This window comes from Aaosphaeria arxii (genome assembly GCF_010015735.1).
Source record: "Aaosphaeria arxii CBS 175.79 unplaced genomic scaffold BU24scaffold_5, whole genome shotgun sequence".
NCBI classification, from domain to species: domain Eukaryota; kingdom Fungi; phylum Ascomycota; class Dothideomycetes; order Pleosporales; genus Aaosphaeria; species Aaosphaeria arxii.
This window is the reverse complement of record NW_022983478.1, coordinates 2,222,331-2,248,132: the sequence shown is the minus strand read 5'-3', so window position 1 is coordinate 2,248,132 and position 25,802 is coordinate 2,222,331. Positions and strand designations below refer to the sequence as shown.

At 50.4% G+C, this 25,802-nt stretch overlaps 8 protein-coding genes across 8 annotated transcripts; 5 read left to right on the top strand and 3 right to left on the bottom strand.

The window, feature by feature from the left end:
* Window positions 1-540: 540 nt before the first annotated feature.
* Window positions 541-2,368, top strand: BU24DRAFT_434075 (amine oxidase; the record flags this gene model as incomplete). The annotated part of the gene is made up of 4 exons (XM_033530009.1): window positions 541-756; window positions 811-848; window positions 926-1,637; window positions 1,685-2,368. 4 exons carry the CDS (start codon window positions 541-543, stop codon window positions 2,366-2,368), a joined length of 1,650 nt encoding a protein of 549 aa, XP_033383282.1.
* Window positions 2,369-4,614: 2,246 nt separating this feature from the next.
* Window positions 4,615-5,574, top strand: BU24DRAFT_423860 (uncharacterized protein). Its single transcript, XM_033528357.1, has 2 exons — window positions 4,615-4,655; window positions 4,711-5,574. Exons 1-2 carry the CDS (start codon window positions 4,648-4,650, stop codon window positions 5,159-5,161), a joined length of 459 nt encoding a protein of 152 aa, XP_033383281.1. The 5' UTR covers window positions 4,615-4,647; the 3' UTR covers window positions 5,162-5,574.
* Window positions 5,575-8,169: 2,595 nt separating this feature from the next.
* On the bottom strand, window positions 8,170-9,288 carry BU24DRAFT_225162 (uncharacterized protein). Its single transcript, XM_033522097.1, has one exon. It carries the CDS (start codon window positions 8,856-8,858, stop codon window positions 8,274-8,276), a length of 585 nt encoding a protein of 194 aa, XP_033383280.1. The 5' UTR covers window positions 8,859-9,288; the 3' UTR covers window positions 8,170-8,273.
* Window positions 9,289-11,321: 2,033 nt separating this feature from the next.
* Window positions 11,322-11,842, top strand: BU24DRAFT_225165 (uncharacterized protein). Its single transcript, XM_033522098.1, has one exon. The coding sequence runs from the start codon at window positions 11,497-11,499 to the stop codon at window positions 11,794-11,796; it is 300 nt and encodes a 99-aa protein (XP_033383279.1). The 5' UTR covers window positions 11,322-11,496; the 3' UTR covers window positions 11,797-11,842.
* A 2,491-nt stretch (window positions 11,843-14,333) lies between these two features.
* Window positions 14,334-15,815, bottom strand: BU24DRAFT_463678 (Actin/actin-like protein; the record flags this gene model as incomplete). The annotated part of the gene is made up of 6 exons (XM_033532153.1): window positions 14,334-14,420; window positions 14,482-14,559; window positions 14,617-15,408; window positions 15,488-15,634; window positions 15,700-15,746; window positions 15,797-15,815. 6 exons carry the CDS (start codon window positions 15,813-15,815, stop codon window positions 14,334-14,336), a joined length of 1,170 nt encoding a protein of 389 aa, XP_033383278.1.
* A 642-nt stretch (window positions 15,816-16,457) lies between these two features.
* Window positions 16,458-17,635, top strand: BU24DRAFT_463677 (60S ribosomal protein L5-B; the record flags this gene model as incomplete). Its single annotated transcript, XM_033532152.1, has 5 exons — window positions 16,458-16,466; window positions 16,579-16,640; window positions 16,698-16,834; window positions 16,889-16,964; window positions 17,017-17,635. 5 exons carry the CDS (start codon window positions 16,458-16,460, stop codon window positions 17,633-17,635), a joined length of 903 nt encoding a protein of 300 aa, XP_033383277.1.
* A 1,610-nt stretch (window positions 17,636-19,245) lies between these two features.
* Window positions 19,246-22,971, top strand: BU24DRAFT_347933 (RNI-like protein; the record flags this gene model as incomplete). Its single annotated transcript, XM_033523545.1, has 3 exons — window positions 19,246-19,297; window positions 19,419-22,274; window positions 22,325-22,971. 3 exons carry the CDS (start codon window positions 19,246-19,248, stop codon window positions 22,969-22,971), a joined length of 3,555 nt encoding a protein of 1,184 aa, XP_033383276.1.
* A 680-nt stretch (window positions 22,972-23,651) lies between these two features.
* Window positions 23,652-25,386, bottom strand: BU24DRAFT_493436 (uncharacterized protein; the record flags this gene model as incomplete). The annotated part of the gene is made up of 1 exon (XM_033533963.1): window positions 23,652-25,386. Exon 1 carries the CDS (start codon window positions 25,335-25,337, stop codon window positions 23,652-23,654), a length of 1,686 nt encoding a protein of 561 aa, XP_033383275.1. The 5' UTR covers window positions 25,338-25,386.
* Window positions 25,387-25,802: the final 416 nt, after the last annotated feature.

Sequence of the window (25,802 nt, the reverse complement as noted above, 5' to 3'; positions counted from 1 at the left end):
GTGGAAGTGCCCAGCCAACCATATCTCATAGTGAGCTCTAATACTTACCTTGGCTGCATTATTAATCGGTATGTTCAACCGTCATTTTCCTTATCATCCGAAAGTCACTGGCACACTGGGTCCTTCAAAACCGCCACGATGGCTAGACCACTTGTCTGGTCTGGTCCATTGTTCTTCCACCCATACCCACCTAAGTAGTCTCATGCCAGAGTCATCCTTTTGTTCGAAACACTCTCCATGTCCCGATTATCAAATTTGAAGAGAGCCCTCTACGCTGTGTCTTACAGATAGCGTATAAGAGGGCTTATCGGTTTCTCTCGGGCGGTACCCATTATCGAATTGGTCATACGCTGTACCACAACCCTCTGCTTGATATTGGTGGCTGTCTCTTTCGCAACACATTTGCTTTGTTTTCCATATCTTTTCTAGGCCGACACTTCTAGATTTTCATTTCGTCACTAGATCCCATCATTCAAACAGTATCTCATAGCCATGGAGCATAGGAACACCCCAAACGGGAGGAACGGCCATTCGGGTACGATGACCCGCATACAACGTGACCTCTCAGGATCACCTCATCAAGCCAACTATCTCGAACCGAACGGAGAGGTCCCGATGATTCGACGTGCTATTGGCAGGGTGCCGCATGTATGCATCGTGGGAGCCGGCGCAGCGGGGCTTCGTTGCGCAGATGTATTGCTCCAGCAGGGTGTGAAAGTCACGATTCTAGAAGGCCGGAATCGCATTGGTGGAAGGGTAACTATATAGCCTGTACGCTGTATGTGTTCTTGGGGCTGAGTAGGATGGTAGTTATGTCAAAGCAGCTCCCTAGGACATATGGTCGATCTGTAGGTGGACTTTTCTCTTTTATTTCACACACCTCCATTGTTGTAGAGTCCCAGACTGATTAGAAATGCTTCATCAGCGGTCCAAACTGGATACATGGAACGGATGACAACCCTTTCCTCGATCTGGCTAAGAAAACGAAGACAGAGATCATGACGTGGGATGGCCGACAAGCAGTTTTCGACCAATATGGGGCAGAAACACCGCTCAAAGAGGCGACTGAGAACTCCGAACTCGTCTGGACCATCATCGAGCAAGGCATGCGGTACTCTAATGAGAACACCGCAGATATCCCTGTAGAAAAGAGCTTGTACGACTTCTTCGAGGAGAAAGTGAAGGAGTTAATTCCGTCAGTATTGGAGAACGATCAAGTCGCCGAAAAGAAGCGCGATACGATTCTCAAGATGTCTGAGATGTGGGGGGCTTTCATAGGTACTGCCGTTCAGAAGCAAAGTCTGAAGTTCTTCTGGCTAGAAGAGTGTATCGATGGGGAGAATCTTTTCGTTGCGGGGACTTATCACAAGATACTTAACGTTATAGCGCAGAATGCTCTTCAGAACGCTGAGATACAGTTTGAGAAGAAGGTCGCAAGTATAGATTCTCATGGTACTGAAGAAGAGCCTGCCGTTTCAGTTCGGCTAGATAATGGCGAGAAGCTCAACTTTGACGAAGTGGTGATGACAGCACCATTGGGATGGCTCAAAAAGCATAAGGATGATGCATTTTCGCCTGATCTTCCGAGTAGACTGAAGCAGGGGATCGACTCGATAGGATACGGTCACTTAGACAAAGTCAGTATACAATTCACTGCCTTATCAATCACAACTCACACCACTAGGTCTACATGACCTTTCCCAGCGCATTCTGGAACGAATCTAATTCCGATACAACATTAACACCACCACCTCCTCCAACTTTATCGCCAAACGTACCCGCTACAACCGCCCCCCTTAATCAACCAACTCCACCAACCGTGAATCCAAATCACTACCCAGGCTTCGCACAATGGATATCGCCGTACTACGCCCCAGAAACCAATCCCTCCCACTGGAGCCAAGAATGCGTGAACTTGGCAGCGCTTCCCCCAGCGACGGCTCACCCAACCCTCCTCTTCTACACCTACGGTCCAACATCTCTCCACATCGCCTCCGTCCTCTCCTCGACGCCCGAATCCACACACGACAAATTCCTCCAAGACTTTTTCACCCCGTACTACTCCCGCCTGCCAAACTACTCCCCCTCCGACCCTTCGTGCAAGCCCGCCGCCATCCTCGCCACAGCGTGGGCTAACGACGAATTGGCTGGAAACGGAAGCTACGCGAACTTCCAGACGGGGCTGGAGCGGGGCGACGAGGATGTCGAAGTTATGAGGAGGGGTCTCCCGGAGAGGGGGTTGTGGCTCGCGGGTGAGCATACGGCGCCGTTCGTTGCGCTTGGGACGGTGACTGGGGCGTATTGGGCTGGAGAGGGGGTCGGGAAGAGGATACTGAAGGCGTATGGACTGGATGGGAAGAGTACGTGATGAAGTTTTCGGCCCTTACGGATGATAGAGAAGTGATTTAATCGTGCATTTGAGTGTGTTACTAGCAATATCGTTCACTTACAAGGACAAACTTAAAGAGAATTTACTTACATACTGCGAACGTTTTCTTATCCATTCTTTGTTCATATATTACAATCAGCGGCCATGCAAGCAAAACCACACAGATCGATCCAGCCGTTCTTTCTTCCAACTGCAATATCTTACCCATCACGATCTAACCCCAGTCCCAAAGTCTCGGCGAAAATGGCATCAGCAAAAAAGGTATTACGAGGAAACGTTCGAAAAGTACTACTTCAGTATATTTTCTATCGACTCTTCGATCTACGACACTACAACACCTCGTTAGATACTTTCTCATAGAGAGTGACCCATGCCTTGTTCAAATTCAGACAGACGTGAACCATTTTTCAATCCATGTCCTCCATGAGCGAGGGATTCGCACATAATCGTCGTCCAGGATGACGTTTCTTCACCAAAAAAGGCGAGGCGAGATAGCTTGGAGCAGGTGCACATGCGTGAACATAAGGTATCTCCTCTTATGACTGTTCCACTGAGGTGATGGCTGGAGAACATGTGAATCCACCGCTGATATGTCATCTCCGGCTATGCTACACTTACACTGCCTGTGTTGCAGAGTATGGTAAACAATAAAAAGATACCCATGGAATCAAGCTCAGCAATACCCACGGCACAAAGTTTCTAGCCAGCTCTAGTTTGCCATATCACAAGAAACCAATATGCGGAAATGTACACCACTTCTCGTAACGAGTTTGTTGGTATTCTACTATTTAGAAGCCTCACCGGAGAAGGGGAAGCATCCACATCTATTCGCCGGCCCTGAAAGATAATCTTACATGCACTTTCTGGGTCGATTGGGCCAAGGTTTTGCATGCTTCACTTGGTTCAGCGCCTATGCTCACCGTGAAAGTACCCTATCAGCCGTCCCGCGAAACAGTGTAGGAGGAACTGGGATCTTGGAAGCATTTTTCTAGTAGAAGGATCGCAGAATGGTTTCTATGATGATGATGATGATACATGGACATCACGTCCAGCTAGTGAGCGAATAAAGCACCAAATTCCTGCATTAGATGAATATCAGGATGAAGTGGTTACTATTGATGCTCATACTACGTACAGGCGCAGTACTTCGGGGATATTTAGGCCGAATTACCCAATGTTTTCTCTGTTCCAAGGGTTAAAAGGAGTTATTGATGGCAAAATTGTGATTCTTGCAGCTTCATATTGCATACAACTAATTACCTGGTTAATTATTCCCACAATTATAGATTCCAAGTACGAGTACGATGCAGAAACAGAGGTTTTGTGAACGATGCTTACTTTCGTCAGACTAGCTTGATCGGCAATAGTGTCAGAACGGGACCCCACTTCTGGCTGCATTGCATTCCTTCACACTTCGGCTAATCACGCCACCGACGTCATTTCATCAACCTCGTCTTCTAACTTTCTCTTCATCGCAAAGCACCCAAGATTGTTTCTCTTCCGCGGGGAAAGGCGATGCAGGAAGAGTGAAGAAAGGAGTAACTTCCTGTTCAGACATGTCCTGTGACACCCGAATTTTGACATATTGATTAGTCTGGTTGCAGGAGCCGTAGGGTAATGAGTGCCGAGAGAGATCAGCTTGATGGGCAGTTAATCTACCAATTCTCAATTGTCTAACACCACGTGAATGCCGATCTGGCGGTCGTGCAGGTCCGTCGATGATTACTCAAAGTAACGATCGTCTTTCTCTTACAGCGTGTGCCGGGCATATCATCCCGTTCCATCGAAGGGCAAAGCAGGGCAATGAAGGGAAGGCAGGGACTCCAGGGTTCAATTCGGGTAGGGTAAACACCAATTCTTCCAAGGGTTGACACGGAGCAGTTTGCCAGCCAATACCGTACGGATACGTTTTGTGGGTTCCTACTCTACCGTAGGTGCATGGAAAGGTATCCACAGAACAGAGTTTCCGTGTGAGTATTTGTAAAAAGAAAGGGAAAGACGTTTAGCCCCATTCATTTTTCTAAATCATCTATCTCCACTGAAAAGTTGGCACGCACGCAGCAGAAGTAGGAAGGTGATTATTACGGATACAGTAAGTTTTGTGGATTCAGAGGGTTGCTTTCAGTTTTACTCAGATACCGAGCAGAAGGAAGGCCTTGGTAGCGGCAGCAAATAGATGGGCCGTAAATGTGGGACGATGCAAGAGCTGAGGCATTCATCATCCATCCATTTACTCGCATCTTATCTACAAGTAACCAATGTGTAGGTACGAGTACGGAGTACAGGCATCTGCCAGTAACTACGAGTAACTATGTGAACAGTAGAGTCAGCGCAGGGATCCCGAAGGCTTGGTCGGTTGCGGTTGTGGCTTCGTCCAACGCGGGACGGACGTCGTGCGACACCAACTTTTGGTTCTTGATGATCGATTTCATTGTTCATATTTCGTGCGTTCATGCTGATTGTTGGACCGGACAACAAGGAACAAGGTACAACTTCTTTGATGAAGCCAATCAATCAAGCAATTCATCAATTCCTCGATCAGCCTTTCAAAAGCATCCGCCAATCCTTTATCGGGGCCCAGCGATTGTGTCACAGCTCGTAAAAGATTGCCTTCCTCTGCTCTCGGACTCCGGCTCCCAGCGTTCGGCTCCGATCAGCAAGCACACCGCCGCCGTCGTTGGTTGCCATCATAATGATCATGTTCTTGGTGATTCTTTGTTCTGTCTTTACCCCGAGTGTTTTGCGCGTTTCATGATTCACCTTCGGAGTTAGAATTACTCGTGTTGCATGATCTCCCAACGAGATGTCGCGAATCGGACGCCTCGTTTTCTGCTTCGTTTCTTGTTTTCATCCCGACGCTTTGAGATTGGGCACCGGAATGTAGATCTTCCAACTGCATCATTGTCGTTCCATTATCCAGAAAATACTGGTTTTTGGAGGGGAAATCTTAACGAGGGCCCAATTGCTCGAGGACACGCTGCAATGAGATCTCTAGGAACGAAAGGTTTGATATTCGGCTTGCCCACTAATCATCATTCATGATCGTTGTTCTTTGAACATCACTCCATTTCTAATATGAATGAGGGATAAACTCCCCTACCTTGTCTTAACTACTCATATCTTATCCTACAAATACTCGTACAATATGCTGTACCCATCCAATCACGAAGAAGCAAGTGAAGCAGATCGTTTCAATTCAAGTAATACACCATTGTTCTCTTCAGACTCGTAACCCCCGACGAATAGACACAGTGATTCAAACCAAAGGTTGCTTACTGGCTAGCTGGTTGCATACGCGAACATGATTCGATTCTCGTTCCTCGTTCCTCAATCAAACAAAGGGTCTTCGGGATGATCAGTTCGATTTGATATTCGCACGCGCAGCCATCGCAGACATGATTCGTACCCAGCAGCCTTGCCCTGCGTTGCCGTCTCATTGATCAACACCAACCCGAACAGATCGAACTGAATAAATCGAACCATTCCACATCGCCACCTTCACGTGGAGCAGCAGCAAGACAAGACAGGATGATGACACAGCACAGAGCACGACGGAATGCGTCAAGATCGCCTCATCAGCTTTCCCTTCCTACCTCGCGCCTTCTTTCCATACACAATCTCCCACTATCCATTCGACTTTCTCTTCCAAGCTTAAACTTGCTTCATGCAGCGTCATCTCCCGCCGCACGTTTCGTTTCCCCAAGCAATACACACCCCAAGACACCCAAGAACACAGTTCTCTCTACCCGCTCAATGGCGTACCACATATCCCGTCTCGCCTTACCTTCCCTTCCCCTTCCCCTGCCCATATGCCCATCCCATCTATATCTCCTCTCCATACACACCTCACCTTAACCCCCAAATCGATGTCGATAATAAGTGGCGAACATAAGGCCAGAGGGAAACCATCATGCTGATATAATAATGTCCAATCACGGGGAACAAGACACGAGGTGACTTAACACTACACTCTGACCCCTCACGCTCGCGCTCCCGACGTTTAGGAAGTGATGGGCGGGTGTATGATGGTGATTATGGTGATCATGCGCTCGATGGGGCTAGGGGCTATGTGTGATAAGCTGATTGTGTTGTTCACCATTGTGCGAGGAGGGACGAGTAAAAGTAGGTAGGTTCGGCAAGAGTTGCAGTGGTGTGGTTATTGGTGTTGTGTGGAGGCGCAATTCATATGGTACCGTACCGTATCGTACAGCCTTGCTTTGCTTTCGTTGCTTGGGCGATACTGGTACGGGCACAATAATGGTACCGAGTACCGTACCGTATCGTCTTACTTTCATGTGTATTCTTAGGTTACTCTAGAGGCCAAAAGCACATCTTTGATTTTTTTCCCCCTTCCTTTACAACAAGTATCAATCAATTAATCACCTTCGAACCCATCCCATTCTGTCGTACTCGGCTCGCTTCGCCTCCTCAACACATCCTCACTCGCTGACAACGCCCCCCCAAGAACCACCCAAGAAACCACAAGGCAAGCAGTCAATAAAACATCAGGGTCCCGGAACCCACGCTGCCGAAGCCGTACCGTACCCTTCTTTTTCCCTTCCAGTCCAGTCACGCCAAACGCTTTCTTTTTACCCGTCGAATAAACTTCATTTCCCTCTCTCGGTAAAATGGTGCTAACTAGTTAGGTAGTTGATGGTGTAAGGACGGCTGGGTGATGGAGGGATGGGACATATGCAGGGCGAGCGCTCGTCTCAGGTCGGGTATCTGATCGATTCGATTCGATTTTCCTTTGTTGGTCCGCTTCAGGGTTGCTCAGCCTACCTTAGGTATTTGATTTTGGTGGGGATGGGAGGGAGGCGGTGGTGGACGCCTTGCCTTGTCGTACCACAGCAAAACATACCAACATGGTGATTTTACAGATAGAGTCGGCAGCTAAACTTGTAGTTTAGTGGTCGCTTTTTTGTTCTTTTGAGTAAGAAAAGACTAAGAAAAGGGTTTACCTAAACGGCTGCTTCGGCATGGGTTCCCCTCTCTTATCTGTGGGTTTTGCTCGCTTTCTGTATATGTGGGGACGGACGGGTACGAGTAAACTTTCTGATTTGATACGGAGCACGGCTGGCTTGTCTAAAGATAGCGGAGAGCGAACATCACGATGGGGCTGTGGATGAAGATAGAGAGATAGATACTAAGTTTGCACGTGTAAGTTAGTGGTGGCGGGGAAGAGCAGAGCTTGGAAATTTGATATTGTGTTTCATTTCATAAATTCGTGTGTGCTAGCTAAATACTCAGCGTGAACAGTCTGGGTTCGTTTCCCCCTTCCTGTGAACTACACCGCTGGTTTGTGGAAAAGAAAAAGACCCGTCATCTGTCCCCGCTCGACGTTGTGCGTTGGCAACGGAGCGCTTTGTGGCAAGCTCGGGACAGGCGAGATAATAAGGGGGGAACGACCAAGAAAAGGGGGAGCAAATGATATCCGCCGAGAATGGGAATGGTACTGGGAATAAAGAAATTGGGGTATTTGGGAGGGGGAAAAAGCGATCGTTGACGACCACACGTCCAGCACTTGGGTGTAGTGGCGACAAAAGCGATAGACAGAAGTTGGGGAAAAACGCCGGTTCTTCGTTCAACGTCCGTCAGGTTTGTCCATGTGTGTCCTTAATGTTTTGTTTTGTTTTTTGTGTTGGTTTTTGCAAGTGTTGCCGCCTGGTGAAGTAGTCCGGTCTTGATGATATATAACGCCAATGATGCTCCGAACCGATGTGATGAAGGAAACTCCTATCCCGTACCATGCTGGTGCTGGTGAATGATGTGGTAAAAGGAAACTTCAATCTGTGTGTGGCTAGCGCCCGTACTGGATACCAGCCAAACTCCTTGGATGATAACGAGAAGGCGGCTGCTTGTGATGGTGCTTGTTGTCGGTCAGTCACCGACCACCAACCGATGTAGTTCTTCCAGGAGAGATCTCGCCTCGTCGGATGGCCTCCTCGCGGATGAGCTTGTCGACATGAGAAGAGGTATCGTTGGTACGGACTCCTGCAGTAAGGTACCCTCCATCAGTACCATCGCCTGCGAGCTCAAGAGGTGTAACGGGTCCAGGGCTGCCCATAGGAATGAGACGTGGGCTGGTGGGCTTCGCGCCAGGGCCTCGTGGTTTGAGAGAGCTCTGGTACATCTGGAACTGCATCTGGGCGTGGTATTGCCTCCGAGGTGAGAGGGGAGCCTGAGGGCTGTTTGGGTTTGTGGAAGGTGTCGCGGTGGTGCTGGAGTTCTGAGAGGCGAAGTTGGCTGGGTGGAAACGCGGTAGAGATGGGAGCCTCAGGGCACCAGGGCTGCCTACGGAGAGTTGGCGAGTACCATGAGGGCGGCGGGAGGCTTGGGAGGGCATGGTGAGTGAGTCCATCTTGGGAGAGAGAGGCGACCTGGTGGATGGCATGTCTGTTTGCCCTGACTGGTAACGTTTTTGGGATTGGACTTTAGGTGGTGACCGGTCGACCGGACGGGGGGACATATGGCAGTAGTTGTATGTAGTGAGGGAATGGGTTTCGGGAAAGCCAGGAGGGGGAGTTATAATGACAATCACGTAGTTAGGGTGACGATGATTATTACTCGTACTCGTCCTAGGGTAGTCCGCGGGTAGTCGTGTGAATTTAGTGGTAAATTGGTAGGCGTAGGCGTAGTCGTAGTCGTAGGATGTGAAAGGGCGGGCGGATTGTTTCGATTGGGTCGATTTGGTGCGATGGAGCGAAGGCGGATTGGGCTTAGGAAATGACGTTGTTGGGTGGGCCCTTTCTGCTTCACCTTTCCGAAGATATGTACTCCGTTACAGTGTAAATGAAGTAGTTATGTGTGAATGGGGGAGCCAAGAACGGCAGAGAACAGTGAGGGAGGCTTTGGAATTTATAAATGGTTTATCGATCCCGAGGAGGAGGAGTAGCAGAAGGAGTAGAGGAAGAAACAATGGCCAGCAACGCACTTCGGACTGATGGTGGAGAGAATCCCATGTAATCCCATGTGGATGGACAGGCTTGTAACCACGAGTAGAGTAGACTCTAGAGTACGGAGCAACTACGAATAGGACTACGAGTAGGATTGGAAGGTTAGAGAGGGAGGGTTCGCTTTGGTAGCAGGCGCCGGGCGGGCCTAATATATCTGGCAGAGTTGGCGGCGGAATGACCCTCAAGCTTGCAAGGTCTCTCTCTCTCTCTCTCTCTGGCTGTCTTATTGGGATGATTGGGATGATTGGATTGGGATGGATATCTTCTCTCACTCTCACTCCCAAACTCGAGCTCGCACTTTCGCAAGCGGAACCCTTGGATGAGGGGCGGGCGCGAGGGCGATGGTGGAGGGTGGTTTGATTGGGAAGGTTGATGGCGATCTCTCTGTGCGTCTGTGTTTGTGTCTGTGTCTGCGGTCTGTGCCTTGTGCCTTGTACCGTGTGCGTAGCGCTACCAACGTCTCCGTCCCCGTCCCCAGTTCGAAAGCCAAGTCCCAGAGACGAGAAGTTGGGATGGGATGACAAGGGAAAGGAATGGGACGTGTGTGTGATTGTGTGTGGACCCTTGTTTACCCTGAAAGGCCTGAGTGGATGTTTAGAACTTGCCCTTTCAGATGGATGTAACGTGTGGCGGCGTGAATCGTAGAGAAAGTGAAAGCAGTGCAGCAGCTAGTTGTGTAGTCGCGCAGTAGAGTGGGAAAGCAGGAATGCCAATATCTACCGAATATGCAGGTGCGGACTCTGATGGTGGTGAGGAGTGGCCGAGTGGGCGATGGTGGATTGGAGGTGGATAGAAAGGTGGATGGACGAAGCTTGGGATGATGATGCCGTGGTGGGTGGGTGAATGAATGAGTGTGAGTGAGAGGGGGTGAGAGATAAGTGGAGATGGTGGTACAATACCAATACCATTCACCACAACCACAACCAAAGAAAATAGGCAGCTAAGAAAAGGAAACGGACGGGCGATAGAGGCCAATCTGCCAATTTCGCCTTCTAAATTCCCCTCCTCTATCTACCCGTCGTATTCCTCTTCTCTTTGCTCTGTAAAGGTGTTCAAGCGTTGGTTCGGTAGACACTTGACTCTAAGCTCTTTAGCACTCATTGCTCCGCTCCCATCCCATCCCATCCCATCCCATCCCATGTACAGCACACGGCATTAGTTACCTCGTAGTTAGATGATAATTAAGATGGTCAAGTTTAGATGGCCTGTAGTCACTAGACTAGTAGCTAAGCAGTTACTCGCTGTAGATAGTCAGGTTATCACAGGATGTATACGGTGTTCGCATCCCCAAGCCTGAATCTGAATCCGAATCCTGGATCCGACCCTGAACCTGAACCTGAAGAGCGATTTATCTAGGTACTAATTGGAAATTAGAACTGATCCTCCGTGCGCTCGGTCGCCTGCCGATATGGCTAAATGGTTGTTGTTGTCAATGTTGGGGAATGGTGGACAGTGGACTATTGATTCCTGGTATGCGGTGTAATTAGATAAATGAGATGATATGATATGATATGATATGTTGTGATTGATATGAACATTAGAGTAGCAGATGGGCCGATTGACATGTCCAAGTATAATTACGAGTAACACTGCACAGATTGTCTGTGGATCAATAATGACCAGAGGTACTCCGTGGTGTACTGTTCGATCCTTTATTGCAATCGTCAATTACCCTTTCTTCCACGCGGTACTCTCTCTCCCTCTAGTAGGTGCTCCGCGGAACGCTGTATCGTGCTGTAGCAGACGTCTCTCCATGGGGGTGTCGATTTGTGCCACCATCGTCACTGTCCTGCTCAACTAATCACTTGCTTTGCATGCATGCATGCATGAATCCCCTCACGATACCTCGTAGCCTTCGTAGTTGCAACTGACCATCGTCACGTCACGACTCATGGCGCGGACCAGCAGCATCAGAATCGTCATTTTTCGTGGGCATCGTCACCATCGTCAGCAGCGTCATCCTGCCCTTGGAAATCCGGCGGCCCTACCCTCGTCGCTACCGAGATTTTTCTAACTTGGACTTGGACTCGTACGGTCTCGTTAGTGTTTTCCACGCCCCTCCAAGGGCGCTTACAAGGAATCCGAGTGGTTCGCTTTGTCCAGCCGACCGGTTATGCACCCGCAAGCCAGCCCATTCCTATTCCTATTCCTATGCCTATGCCTATGCCTATGCCTATGCCTATGCCTATGCCTATGCCTACACAGTATGCCTACGAGGTATGCCTACTCCCATGCCTATTCCTTCTTCAGTCCTACGGCGAACCCAAGCCCATACGAGGTAGTTATGACGCACCAACGAGATGCCTTGGAATCTTTTTACTTTTTTCTTCCGTTTGCCTCTTCTCTTTTCTTCTTCCGTTGTTCCCTCGACTAATCCTAGCCATTCGTTATAGTTCGTACGAGTACGATGGAATTCCTGACTTAGTACCTCGTAGTCTTCCTTACGAGTAGTTCCCTTTCGGTGGTTGGCAGGTAATACTGCATGGTCCTCCTCATCAATATTATCACCATTATCATTATCATCCTATTGCCTACCTAGGTATCTACTCGTTACCTACTAGTAATATTTGTACTACTCGTAAATCGTCCAAGCCCATTGACCATCGTCGCCTCAAGCCGAGGAAGCCGAAATACCCGCACTTCCATTCCCCTTCCCCCATTATTCCTATTCCTGTTCCCATTCCGATGCCAATAGTCAATTCCCATCCCCCTTGCTCTCACGTGGTCCACCGTGCCGCCTTCGAATCAAACTTCAATATCATCACGGGGATTGTCTTAAGGCGCACAGGAAATATGCACTCGTACTGTGTAGACACCCAAGGCTAAGGTTAGGCGACGGCCGTGGCGTTTTCTTCTTCACAGGTTTCTCCGCAAATTCGCACCCATCGCCCACATATTCCACTCATCTCTCAACCCCATCACACGGTCGTAGTCTCGTACTCCCATGATATCGAACCCAGCATGTTTGATACCTGCATGTTGTTATTCGTAGCACATCTTCTTTCTTCTTCTCCATCTCCTTGCTAGCTTCTGTGTACGGAGTGGCACATACCCACCCAGCAATTCCCCCATCAAGCCCCCCATGCGCGTGCCTCCTGCCCGCCTAAGCGCGCCAACCGAACTATTTCCCCCCTCCCCTCTCTATCAAAACACGCAAACCGACCCGACTACCTACAGTCGCCTGTACAACACACGGGAACTTCGCTGCTCCTAACCCCCTCCCAGCCAGCTGCATACATGCAATGCATGCAAAGACAAGTGTGGTTTGACAGATTGTATGTACGAGTAGTTATTGCATGCGGTAATATGCATATGCAGCTATGCACTGCGATCGCGATCGTAAATGCATCGCCCAAGGTTTTTTTTTTTCTTCTTGCGCCATTGTAACTCCTACCCCTCACTTTCCCATTTATCTCAGGTTTCCGAGGAAGTGGAGGCGGATAGATTAATGAGAAAGAATTTTTCTTCGGGGGAGAGGAAGGTAGGATTGATATGTGAGAGTGTTGAAATCGTTAGTAAATTATTGCCTCTGGCACCGATGGTGAGTGTTCGAGTGAGCCGGTTGTCCGATGTGAAGCATTTGACCTTGCACGATTCTACTTGTCGGGGATGACGGGGGGTTGTAGAACGAAGTAGTGATAGGATCGTAGTCTATACAGATAACCACAGTGAATCGAAATGAGGAAGAGCGAGAGAGAGGGAGAGGGGAAAAACGTCTTCACATCGTCGTAGAGCTGGCGATGATGGCGATGAGATATGCTATCGATAGGCGAGTACATACTGCCCTCTACGCCGTGACTGATTCCAGGGGATAACATAGATGGACGGTTGAGAATGGATGCTTTCATCGATCGCTCAATCATTGCTTTGCTTCGCTTCGCTACGACAACAAGAGAACAAGAGCGCTGTAAATAACGTCTTTCGTTAGTGATTACGACGGTCGTGGTCATGTCTACATCGTGTGTCTTTCTGCTCCATCATCAGACGGAACCTAATTCATCAACTTAACTCACGTCCTCCGCACATGTCCGTCCAGCTTCAGTATCAGAACGAGTAGAAAGAACCGTGATCCTGCCTTCCACTTCCCTCCCTACGGGACGTAGATCCAACATGCCGTATCTCACAACATCGTTCCCATACAGAACTATAAAGGACGATGACGACTGCAGTAGACACACTATAACAAGTCCCCATCTCCGTCCTCCATACCCGCACCGTCTCTATGGATTAACATAACTGCCAAATCCTCCTCCCACCGCACACCACCAAGTTCCTTGATGTAGCGTACGTGTGCATGTACATACACGTCCGCTCCCCCACTACGCTGTGTAACTACGCCGCCACCGCCGAGAATCGTTGGATTGAATGTACGAGGTGCGAGGTGCGAGGTGCTTTACCTAGTCACCTACGAGGCAATTGCGTGTTTTCCTTTTCCTGCTTGGACATAGCTGCAGCGGTTGTGTAACGCGGGCGGAGCGGTCTGCAGCACAGCTTGCTAGTTATCTCGGGGGCGACCTCAATGAATGGTCGATGGACTGTTGGGAGGGAGAAACATGTTACGAGCACGGGAATTTGCTTGTGTTGGTGGACGAAGGAAGGGGGAGGAAAGGTATCTAAGAATAGGGGCGGGTAGGGGAGTTGGAGAACGAGATCGCCCCATGGGATCGAACGATGGGGCGATGTTGTTTGCTCCGTGGATGCGGGTGCTGGAATGGAGGGAATGTGACACAAAGCGCCGTGCATGCTAAGAGAAAGAGAGGGAAAAAAAAAAGAACGATTGCACGGGGGAAGGAAAGACGGTGAGGACAGCATGCCGGGTGGACACAGAAGGGGGCAAGTGTGGGTTCTGCATGTTCGAAATGGTTTGATTGGGAGGCTTGCCAGATCTCTGTGTGACTCTATATAAGCATTTTGACTTGCTCGGACGGCTCTAGGGTGCGCCTCATCTGTGTGGAGCCCAGCGCTGGAGGAGTCTTGCCCCCGATGCTTTATCTCGCTCCGAGCTTCTCCAACGAACGGACACCCTGCTCCTCCCATTCCTGTTTTGATATCCACATGTTCTCCTTGTCCGCCATCTGTGATATGCTGTTAGTGATTGGTCTGTCTGATATGTGTGTGTATCTTGTGGTAACTTACAATGTTTGCCAGTACAGCACCACCAAGGAAAACCATATGCCTGCGTCGGGGCGGGTCCTCGATGCGGACCTTAAATTTCTGCAAGTTCATGTCAGTACCTTCTCGTGTGATGGCCCCAAGTAGTTGCATGCATACATTCAATCGCTCTGGGTTTCCACCAAGAACCCTGGTAAGCCACAGCTGCTTCAACTCCTTCTCCAATCGGCTGGGAAGACCCGGGTACATGCTGCTGCCACCGCTCAACACAATGGCCTTGTACAAACTGCTCCTCACATCCACGTCGGCCGCCTGGATGGTGTTGAAAAGGAATTCCGCCATGCCGGGCTGCTCGACATCGACAAGGTGGGGTTGGAACAAGCACTCAGGCGCCTCAAAGCGCTCGCTGCCGACTCGGATGACACGACCGTCGGGGAGCGTGTATGACTCGACCAACACCGTGGTGTCCTCGCTCAGGCGCTGGTCCAATTCGAGATCGTATGAGACGTAGCAAAGCTTCTCCTTAATCTGGCGAACGGTTTCAAAATCGGCGGTACGGTTGAGCGCGTAGCCCCTTCGGAGCAACAGCGCAATCAGGTTGCGGGTGACGTCTCGACCGGCGACATCCAGGCGGCGTGTAAGATGGTTGAGCACGGTGCTCTCATAAACCGGAACAATATGCGTGACACCGTCTCCCGAATCAACGACGACACCGGAAGATAGACCCTGAGCGTACAAAGCAAGCACAGCTTGTATGGCAACGTAAACGCCTCCGAAGCCGTAGCGCTCAAACATAACTTCCGCCATTTGCTCGCGGTTCTTGAGAGGGTTCATCGGTGGCTCGGTGAGGAGGATCTTTCGGCCCGTCGGATCTATGCGCATCTTCTCCATAAAAGTGTAGTCCCAAAGGTGTTGCATGTCGTCCCATCGCTTCACGATACCATTCTCCATCTACCAGCCATGACGCATCGTTAGCAAATCCACCCCCCCTTGAGCCCATTCGCAATTCTCCTTCCAGGTTTCCACGTACAGGGTATGTGATCTGAAGCATCGAGCGTGCCGCTGCGGCCTCGTCACCGCACATTATGTCCTTGATCTGGATGTCTCCGGCATCTCGCTCCTCGGAACGCAGGATTGGGCGACCGACTATTGAAGGGTATTGATGGTCTGGGAAATTCTATAGGTTCGCAAAGTTAGCTCTCGTACTGGCGTAGCTTCAGCGTAAATGAGCCATTGACGGACCTGTCCCGCATAACCAGCCTTCAGGAAACCGGTTCCTCCGTCAAGTACTACGTCCAGTGTCAGCTTGGTGTCATTAAGCTCTGGAAGCTTAACATACCAATCGGAACCTCCGCCATGATTTAGAAGGAGGTAAAAGTAAGTAGGAGAGGTGTAGGAGGAAATCGCGAGCGCTGGCAGGCAGTAGATAGTAGCTGTGCCTGATGCTTCTGGAGGGGCTGTGAGAGTTGACGTTGGCTATGGGGTCCGTGCTTCATAACCCGAAATGGTCCAGTTTGGATAGCTACTCCATAATTAGAGTATCTGTACGAGAAATAGGCACAGATACTGGGGCATCCAGCTAATACACAGCTTGTTCTAGATATCATGGTACAGAATTGAAGAATCATTGATCAATAACATACTCCGACTACGATGCTTTATCTCCAGATAGAACCAGACCGGCTCTGCCAAAGCGTAGTGTAGCATCATCGCTCTGCGTTATCTGGACACCATTGAATTTACTTGGCACAACTCTGAGACTCTCGCATGATCAGATTATGTGTTATCATCAATAAACAGTGCAGTGCTGAGCGTATTCGTAGTAGAGTATCATTTACTTGATGGTCACCCAATCTGGTCACCCACTGCTTGACCAGGTGTCGCTGTAGCCGAAGCGAGTCTTGGCGCACGATGCTAAATCTATCCCACCATTTTCGAACTTTCCCTTTCGAACTTCAACCTCGACAACACACGACAATCGCCCAGTGTCGACCGTCAAGATGCCGTTCGTAAGTTCGACCTTACCTTCCCGCCTCGACTTCACGTCGAGTGGAGAGTCCTTGCAAGCTGCTTCTCAATCGCGGGTTTGAAGCGTCAATTGCTGACTCCAGGATTTTGTAGACCAAGACGCAGAAGAGCAACGCCTACTTCAGCAGGTACCAGGTCAAGTACAAGCGCCGCAGGTAAGTCAAAACTCATCTTCGCGATGTGAAATTCACTGTACTGACATGATTTTGCAGGGAGGGAAAGACCGACTACTATGCCCGCAAGCGCTTGATCACCCAGGCCAAGAACAAGTACAATGCGCCCAAGTACCGCCTCGTCGTCCGCTTCACCAACCGTGACATTGTCGCTCAGATCATCTCCTCTGAGTTGAGTAAGTTACTCTGGCGCTGAATCCGGTTTATACATGACACTGACTGCGAAACAGCCGGTGACAAGGTCTTCTGCGCTGCCTACGCCCACGAGCTCAAGGCCTACGGCATTGAGCACGGTCTCACCAACTGGTACGATACTCCGAAGAGCATGGGATGTTGGAATTGAGCTAACAATACACAGGGCTGCTGCCTACGCCACTGGATTGCTCTTGGCCCGCCGCACTCTCAAGAAGCTCGAGCTCGACGAGGACTTCGAGGGTGTTGAGGAGGCCGACGGCGAGTTCAGCCTCACCGAGGCCGTCGAGATTGACGGCGAGCAGCGCCGTCCCTTCAAGGTCTTCCTCGACGTTGGTCTCGTCCGTACCTCCACTGGTGCCCGTGTCTTCGGTGCCCTCAAGGGTGCTTCCGACGGTGGTCTCTACGTTCCCCACTCCGAGAACCGCTTCCCCGGTTACGACATCGAGACCAAGGAACTCGATGCCGAGACCCTCCGCAGGTACATCTTCGCCGGACACGTCGCTGAGTACATGGAGACTCTCGCCGATGACGACGAGGAGCGCTACAAGTCCCAGTTCCAGGGTTACATCGACGACGATGTTGAGGCTGATGGTCTTGAGGAGCTCTACGCCGAGGCCCACAAGCAGATCCGCGAGGACCCCAACAAGAAGGTCGAGTCTGACGCTCCCCAGAAGACCAAGGAGGAGTGGAAGAAGGAGTCTCTCAAGTACAAGAGCCAGAAGTTGTCCAAGGCCGAGAAGGAGGAGCGCGTCAGGGCCAAGATCGAGGAGCTCAAGGCTTAAGCTCAATTCATGTATACCCAATTTCACGACAAAAGCACGGCATTCGGCGTCTGGGGATGATGGGAATTAGGGCTTTTGGTAGCATCTGCCTGAGCATCCGAATGGGATTAGTTAGCCCTTTCTTCACGGCTTCATGACCGAACAAATGAGATAGTCCAATGTGCTGGACGCTTCAATCGTGTTATTGCATCCTCTTGGCATTTGAAATGTTGATATCATGAGAAATTACGATCATGAATGACAGCGGTAATGATAATGCTGGAAATTCAGCATCGGCCTTTGTGCGCCGATGTTGGTGTTCGAAGTCCGTGTGGGTCATGTGACTGCGGGCAACGGCGGAAGTGCAGCTGCAGGTCTCGGCCCTCATGGAATGTCCCTTTTGATCTATTGACTCGTCCCCATGACTGACTTCCATCACATATCATACCCACGGCTACTAGACACTACGGCTGAGTACACTTATGGGTCCCTTACTTAGGTATCTCTTTTACAAGTCCTACATTGTATGTAACTGTGGTTTTGGATATGATTTATCATCTAGGTATGCTCTAATAATGGCCACCACGGTGAGACCTTGTCTCTTCTTCCGTGCTGTCACATGTTGACCCTTGGTGGTTGAAATGTGTAAGCAAAAGGTTCTTCCAGAAACAGCTGTAGGACCTGCGTTCAACTGCAGTATCATCGTGTCTGCAGTTGGTGGTGACGATGGCGACGACAGACTATGTGTCTTCAGTATTGGACCTTGTCCGCCTCAGCCGTATGCGTAGCAAAGTCACCTGTCTAGAAAATGTGTTGATGGTGGAGAATGATAGCCGATGTGATTGATGGACATGTCATGAGTCGTGATGCCTGGTGAGATCATAACCCTCCCCATATGCCAGAGCACGCAATGCGATAAGTGGCGGCGCAGCACAATCCTGTCCTTTTTTCTACAGTTCCTTCAATCATATTCACAACCTCTTCATTCTTCCTGCATCTTGCATCCTGCTGCAGCTTTTTCAATATCTCAAGGACTCCTCAACGCACCGTACACCGTATATTTACGCTCACGCAAAGCTGACGCCGATCAGCGGATCGGGACTGCGACATAGATTGTTCCCCACCAGGACATTTTACATCCGTCTGTGGTAAGCAAATATCGGGGAGCCGAAAACAAGGGAGATCGGGGCCCAGTCAGTGTACACTCCCACTACACTACAACCTCGTACTTACGAGATAGCACAGTAGCAAGGCAAGTATGTAAGCCTCGTATGTACTTGCCCACCATGTAACGAGCCAACGGTTGCACAGGTGCAGTAATACGTACATAGTAAACTAACATGATTACGGCGGTGATTATTTTAGTTGATTAATTATCTAACTATGTTACTTAGTTAGTACGAGTAGAAAGATCTGGGGCACCCCCGAACCCGGGACTTTTATTACTGATTCACTCAGTTCACTGGTCCATTCGCCGGCTAACGAACCACGAACCCCGCTGATTGCTTAATCCCCCAATCCCCTCGCAACCTCACGCCTTCGTCTTTCGCATCTTTCGCATCTTTCCATGGCTTGCAACACCGAAACTTGCTGATACTCACCGAGGCCTTGGGTACTTGTCATCGCCTATCATGGAAGACATTCACGGCGTCGACGTTTCATGGCTACATCACTCCAATAGAGGTCAGTCCATTGCCGCACCATGCTCCCCTTACCCTTTCTGCCAATATCTATATCATTTTCCACGTCCTTTGGTTGAATAATCTCCGAAACAACCTTCCCAACTAACTGATACGATCTTCAGATCATCATCACCGCCAGCGCGCTCCATCCTCGCCAGGCCTCACCAGAGACGCCCCGCCTCGCACCTCCGCCCATGGTGGCATACCTCACGAAGCCCCAAACACAAATGGCCACCCCATAGAAATCGCGCATCCGTCCCCGAAACATCCCTCGTCACCGCCTCCATCCTCTCCGCCACCTTCCTCTGCGAAAACGCCCATCAAACGTCCGACGATACTATCCCGAGGTAGCTCCGAGAAGCCCGGGAGCACGACTCCTCCCGACAAGACGAGCTTGAGGAGAGGATCCTGGATATCGAGCATTAGCTCTAAATTCTCTTCACAGAATTCGCCGGCGCAAACTACCCATACGCAAGCGCAGGGCTCTCCCGCGACGCCGAATGGTGCGCCTGGCACTACGTCATCCGCCAACGGCGCACTGAATGGCATTCAACAGGCCGCAGGAGTAAACCATGTCGGACACGAACCCTACGTGCCCCAACAGCCAAAAGGCTCGTTCATTTCCAATGCACTTCGCCGACTTTCTTCGGGGTCACAGGTTCCCATGGGCAAGGCGGCCTGCCAGGGCGGAGTCTGCCCTCGGAGGGTCCTAAACGTTGACCGCAACCGTGATCGATGTCTAGTACCGGAGCTCGACCAGAGCAAGCTGAGGCGCGTAGCCTTCTGTGTGGATGTGGAGATTGCCGGAGGACCCCGGTACAAAGATGACGTCGACAACGATGAGAAGAAAAAACTACGCAAGGATAAGAAACTGAAGGAACGAGCGGAAGGAGAGGCTTTGAAGCATCCTGAAACCGTTGCCGCGGAGAAGGAGCAGAATGGCGCTGTAACAGTCAACGGTCTTCAGGATAAAGACATAGTGGGAACGGATGACAAACCCAGCGTAGAGGTTACTCCAGCCGTAGAAGAAGACAAGAAGGACTCAACCAAGAAAAAAGAGAAGAAGAAACGGTCAGAAGCTGAGCGCAAAGAGAGGAAGGAGAAGAAACGCCGAAAAGCTGAAGAGAACGGCACCGTCCCCTTGGAGTTGACGCGAGAAGACTCTGATGACGCCTCCGACGATAAAGTTGCAGACGTACCTGAAAAGAAGCCTTCACGACCACAGGATCGACCGACTATAGATCCACTACGAATATATAGGAGATGTTGTCAGCTACGAGAGACACCCATTCTTAAACGCATCAGCGACCAGCTTGCAAACCCAAAGTCATGCGCTGCCGCAACGCCCGGCATAGTTTCATGTTTGAACCTTACTGGCTCAAGGTTACAGCTTGCGGACATCCATACTCTCTCGGACTGGTTAGCAGTTGTGCCCGTCAAAAAACTCTTTTTGGAGGACGCAGATCTCAACGACGAAAAAGTGAGAGTGATTCTAGCAGGGTTGTTAGCCGCCAAGGTGCCAGAGGGCCCCAAAAGGCGATCTAGTCAAGACAAAGTTGCCAAAGATGGACAAGGGAAGACCGAGGACAGGCCGGGAGTCGTCAAGAAATTGACTCTCAACAACAATCCCAAAATTGGCCCAGAGGGTTGGCGACACATCAGTCTGTTCCTCTACATGTGCAAGTCGATCGAAGCACTCGACGTCTCCATGATTCCGTTCCCCAAAGCCAGGCCGCACATTTCTCACCAAAACACAAACTCTTCCCAAACGTCTACCGCCAGTGGGCCGACAACTCTACCACCCAAGGACGTTGCAGATACCTTTGCTAAAGCCATCTCTGAGCGTCTAGGAGGATCCACTTTGGAGGAGTTGGTGATGGCTGAGTGCTCGTTGACTACACCAACTATCCGAAAGATCGTTGATGGTGTTGTTATGAGTGGCGTGAAACGACTTGGTCTTGCTGGTAATGATCTTGACAAAGAAGGGTTTAGCCATGTATTCCATTACATTAAATCTGGAGTTTGTCACGGCCTTGACCTGGGAGGCAATGACCTTTCAGAGGAGATCGGGCGACTTGCGGAGTCACTGACCAAGGACAATTCGATATGGGCTCTGAGTTTAGCAGATTGCAATCTCAGTCCTGAGTCACTCAAGATCCTCTTCCCAGCGCTGGTCGCCCTTCCAGACTTCAAATTTTTGGATCTTTCACACAACAAAGACCTCCTATCCCATCAAACATCACTGTTTTTACTACGGAAACACCTCCCACAAATAAAGAATCTGAAGCGTCTTCATCTCGTGGATGTATCGCTTTCGACAGAGCATGCCATTGGTCTAGCGGAAATCATCCCAGAATGTTCCCAACTTGCTCACGTCAACATCCTTGAGAACCCTGCGATTACTGCAGTCGCTAAGGCAACAGACGAATCGACGCAAGAGGAAGCAGTTGCGCTGTATGCATCACTTGCAGTAGCGGCCAAAGTTTCCAAAGTCCTTGTTTGTATCGATGTGGATGTTCCTGCGCCCGAAAGCAGTGAGCTCGTTAAAGCTGTTGCCAAACAAGTCGTGGCGTATTGCTTAAAGAATATGGAGGCCATCACCGAAATCCCTGAACTCAAATCCACTGCAGAGGAAGTGCCCTTGCCAGATGTTCTGATGCATCTAATTGGACATGCCGATGGCACCAACACAGTGGATGACAAGACTCCAGCTGCACCAGACGAGGACTACATCATCGGCGGCACGGGTGTTGTCAAGGCGCTGTCTTACTGCCTAATACAGAAGGCAACCGACCTGCGCCGACATTCCCTACCGGCAAGTGGGACGCACACTCCGGGCAAATCTGCGGAACAATTAGAAGAAGCAGGCAAAGCGAAGATGATGTCCAAGAATCTCCTGGAGAGTGCGCGCAACATCAGAGAACGAGTCCAGCCTGCACTGTTCCGCGAAGCTAGGTCAGGCAATGACATGGCATATCGTGAGTGTTATTGCAGTTGCTATACAAGTTCATCTACTAACTCATTAAAGGTCGTCTTTTGTTCCTAGACCAAACCCTCCAAGGCATGATTCAGCGCTTCGAAGATGAATACCCCGAAACACGCATCTTACCTACTGATGCTTCGTCTTCACATAGCTCCGAACCTAGCAACTCACCCCCCGCGTCATCCGTCCCAACTCTTTCAGCCAGCGTTGGTGACATGACGATCGCGGATTCTGACGAAGACGAGCCCAAAGCGCTGCGCTCACGACATAACTCCGATGTATCATTGGCTTCACGAGCTCAGATACTTGAAGAGGGCCAGCTCCATCGCTTCAGTCACCGTGTGCGCACTGAGATCATGAACCCTTCACGCCCAAGCTCCTCCCATTCAGACCAAGCTATGATGTCTGGCTCCATGGACAATGACGGTCTGCCCGACCACCTAGTCGCAATCCGCGAACAATTCTTCAACTACTCTGGGCAAGAGCTCAAAGACATGATCCAAGGCGTGGGGTTCACGAAAGCGTTCGACCAGATAGTCGAGAACGCGGAGCAATTGAAACAATTGCAGAAGGAGAATCCTGAAGAATTCAGACTCTTCCGAGAATCACAAATCGCCGCCCTCAAGAACACAAATCCGGACATACATTTCGATGCCAATGACGACAGCAACGACGTCGCTGTTGAGGATTAATTCCTGCATAGCGTGCTTTCATCTCTTTCCTCGTTTTTTATTCTTATTTTCACCAGATGTACGATCTTGCGAAGGGGCTGGCTCTATTCATACGCACTATCCTTTGACAAACATGGCGCTGTTCGGCCTGACCTACAAACGGGCGTATTTACTTAGGAAATGGGAATCATCGGCAGCACATTGGCTGGCGAATTGGAGGTTGATACCATATATACATACAGACCTTTTCACGGAGCATTCGTTGCACCCCTTTACTGTCGTTTCGTTTTCTCGGCCCAAATCTATATCTTTCTCTCCTTTCCCAACGTTGCGTTTGGCGTTCAGCGCTGTCTCTCTCTCCTGTCGCTATATCCTCCTCCCCCAAAAGAGTGCTCGGTTGGGAGGTCTCCAATGTATGTATGTGTGTCCACGACTTGTTATGTATACCTTAGTTTATCTATCTACCCTACCCTTCCTCTTTCCCCTTCCCTTCCATTCGTTTTATTTTCTGGTAAACAGGGAAATTATGGAGGAATTATTATCAATCTCACTCGGACAAATTTGATCAAGGTTCTTCGAGATGATTTTCATACTCGGTATATTATCTACCTAAACTATCTTACGTATCCATGCGGCTTCGTGTCATATCATATCATATAACCATCCACATCCCTCTCCCCTCTCCCATCTCCACAACCTCCCTACCCACCCACCCAACCATGCCCCCTCAAATGCCCCTCCAGCTCCTCCCGCCCTCCAAACCCCCTCGAGCCAATCCTATCGCACCCCACGAACGCGCAGCCCACCCTCCCAAACCAACTGCCGCGGTGCGGGCGGTCGGGATGCCGATACACGACATGGCCGAGCAGATGCTCTATATCCTCGCAGCGCTCCCTGCAAGCGGGGAACAGGCACGGGTACAGCAGCATTTCGTCCTGCGTGTCGTCGTCGTCGTCGTCGTCCGCCGCCCGGAGGAACGAGGCCTGGAAGGCCGGGGACGTGGAGGCCGCGGGGGCGTGCGCGAACGCCCAGTGTATGTGGTGTGGGTTTGGATGGTCTTTCAGCACGTGGAGGTCTGGAGGGTGGTGGAAGGGGGATGTGGGTGTGGAGGCGAGGGCGATGGGGTGCCGCGGCCCGAGGTGGTGGAGCTGCGTCCAGCGGGTTGAGGATTCGAGGGTCCAGGTTGTGAGGTACGGGTGTGTGGTTCGGGGCGTGGATTGTCGGGTTGGGGTTAGGTAGCGGGTTGGGGAGTGGGTGGGTTTGAGGGGGTGAGAGGGAGGTTGTGGTGGTGAGGAGGGGGGGAGCCAGTTGATGTAGCCGGTTATTGTGTCTGGGCGGAGAAGGTTGGAGTGTGTTGTCATGCTGAAGTTGGTGTAGGGACTCGATGTTGGGGATGTGATGCTCATGCGCGATGGGTAGGCCCAGTCGTCTTGGTGGATGATGACGAAGCTGGGGTGAGGAGGGTGGAGGAGGAGGAACGGTTGCATGGTCTGAGTGAAGGAAAGGTCGTGGTTTTTGAAGCCCCAGGGGATGTAGACGACTATTTGCCGCATATTCCAGCTTCGGGCGATTGAACACCCTGATCTGTCGTCTCTTCCACAAAGCGAGCAAGCAGTTGGCGTTGGGTTGTCGCGAGACATGTCCGGCGGGACTGGCATCAAGGTCTTGCATACATGGCCGACTCGGAGGCGAAGATACTCCAGTCGAGGGAAGATGTTTGCAATTTGATGGCATAGATGTCGATTCGGTCGTTTCTCCAGGGAAGAGTCACTCAAGGTGATGTCTGTTCCCGCAGTGTCAATCTCGAGATTCACAACTGTTTCTGGTAATGCAGCAACCATGTCCGCCAATCGACTGGCTGGAAAAGCTGGAACATCCATACTCGGGAAATCCCATCCCTCGTCTGCGAACTTGAAAGAAAACGTGGTCAATTGATCAGCGACCGCGAACGAAGTGATCAGTGAGTCAATCAAGTTTTTTCCCCGCACAGGACGGAAGAGTGCCTTGATCCTCGAATGCACGATATGTACAGTAAGAGACCGAAGCATAGAGGTGAACAGCTTGGAGAAGCCGAGCTCGAAATCGGTAACTAGTTTGATATCCGACCTGTCTAGCTCAAATTCGAAGTCCATACGCCTCGATGTCGATTCAATCGTCGTGCAGACTGCTACGTCCAGCGCTCGGTGGAGCCCTAACCCGATCCTGTGCCATTGTTGACAAGTTCTTAGACATGCCCAGAATTCAGCAGTCGAGCCTGTATGCTGGACATATCGAAGTATGGCTTCGATGAGTTCTTCCGGTAGAGACACCATGTCGGAATTTCGTAGATCGCAGATATGGCTATCTCGACGTGCTTTGATAGGAGGCCTTATGCTGGATGCATCCATCTTGACTTTGATGAAAAGCAGCTGCCTGAGCCTACAATATATATCTTAGAAGCCCGAGAAACCTGGCTAGTCATTCAGTTATCATTGTATTGTAACAGGATCATCTGGATTGCGTACATCACGTCCATATATCTAGGTAGCGGAGCACGCGGGTGGAGGTGGTGGTTATGTCCTACCCCGCGCATACCTCGCCAGTCCAGCTAGAAAGGTATACTAAGAGATCTTAGCAAAGACATGGCTCTACTTAGATCGCTTTGGCGTCTAGTTTCAGCCTATGATATTATATGAGAAATCTAGCTTTACTATGGGGTGCTGTGCCAAGAATAGTATGGTAGTGGCAGGGCGTGTTTATAATCAATGGCGTTCTGAAACCTAGTGAATGGTACGAGGTAGCTAGGTGGGTCGCATATGATTTTCACGTGGGAGAGCTGCCCATTTCATTGTCCTTATCATTAGACTTCTGAC

What these genes read in the sequence shown, in the direction of transcription:
- BU24DRAFT_225165 (XM_033522098.1), top strand. Translation starts at nt 11,497, where the DNA reads ATGCCTATGCCTATGCCTATGCCTATGCCTATGCCTATGCCTATGCCT.
- BU24DRAFT_225162 (XM_033522097.1), bottom strand. Translation starts at nt 8,858, where the DNA reads ATGTCCCCCCGTCCGGTCGACCGGTCACCACCTAAAGTCCAATCCCAA.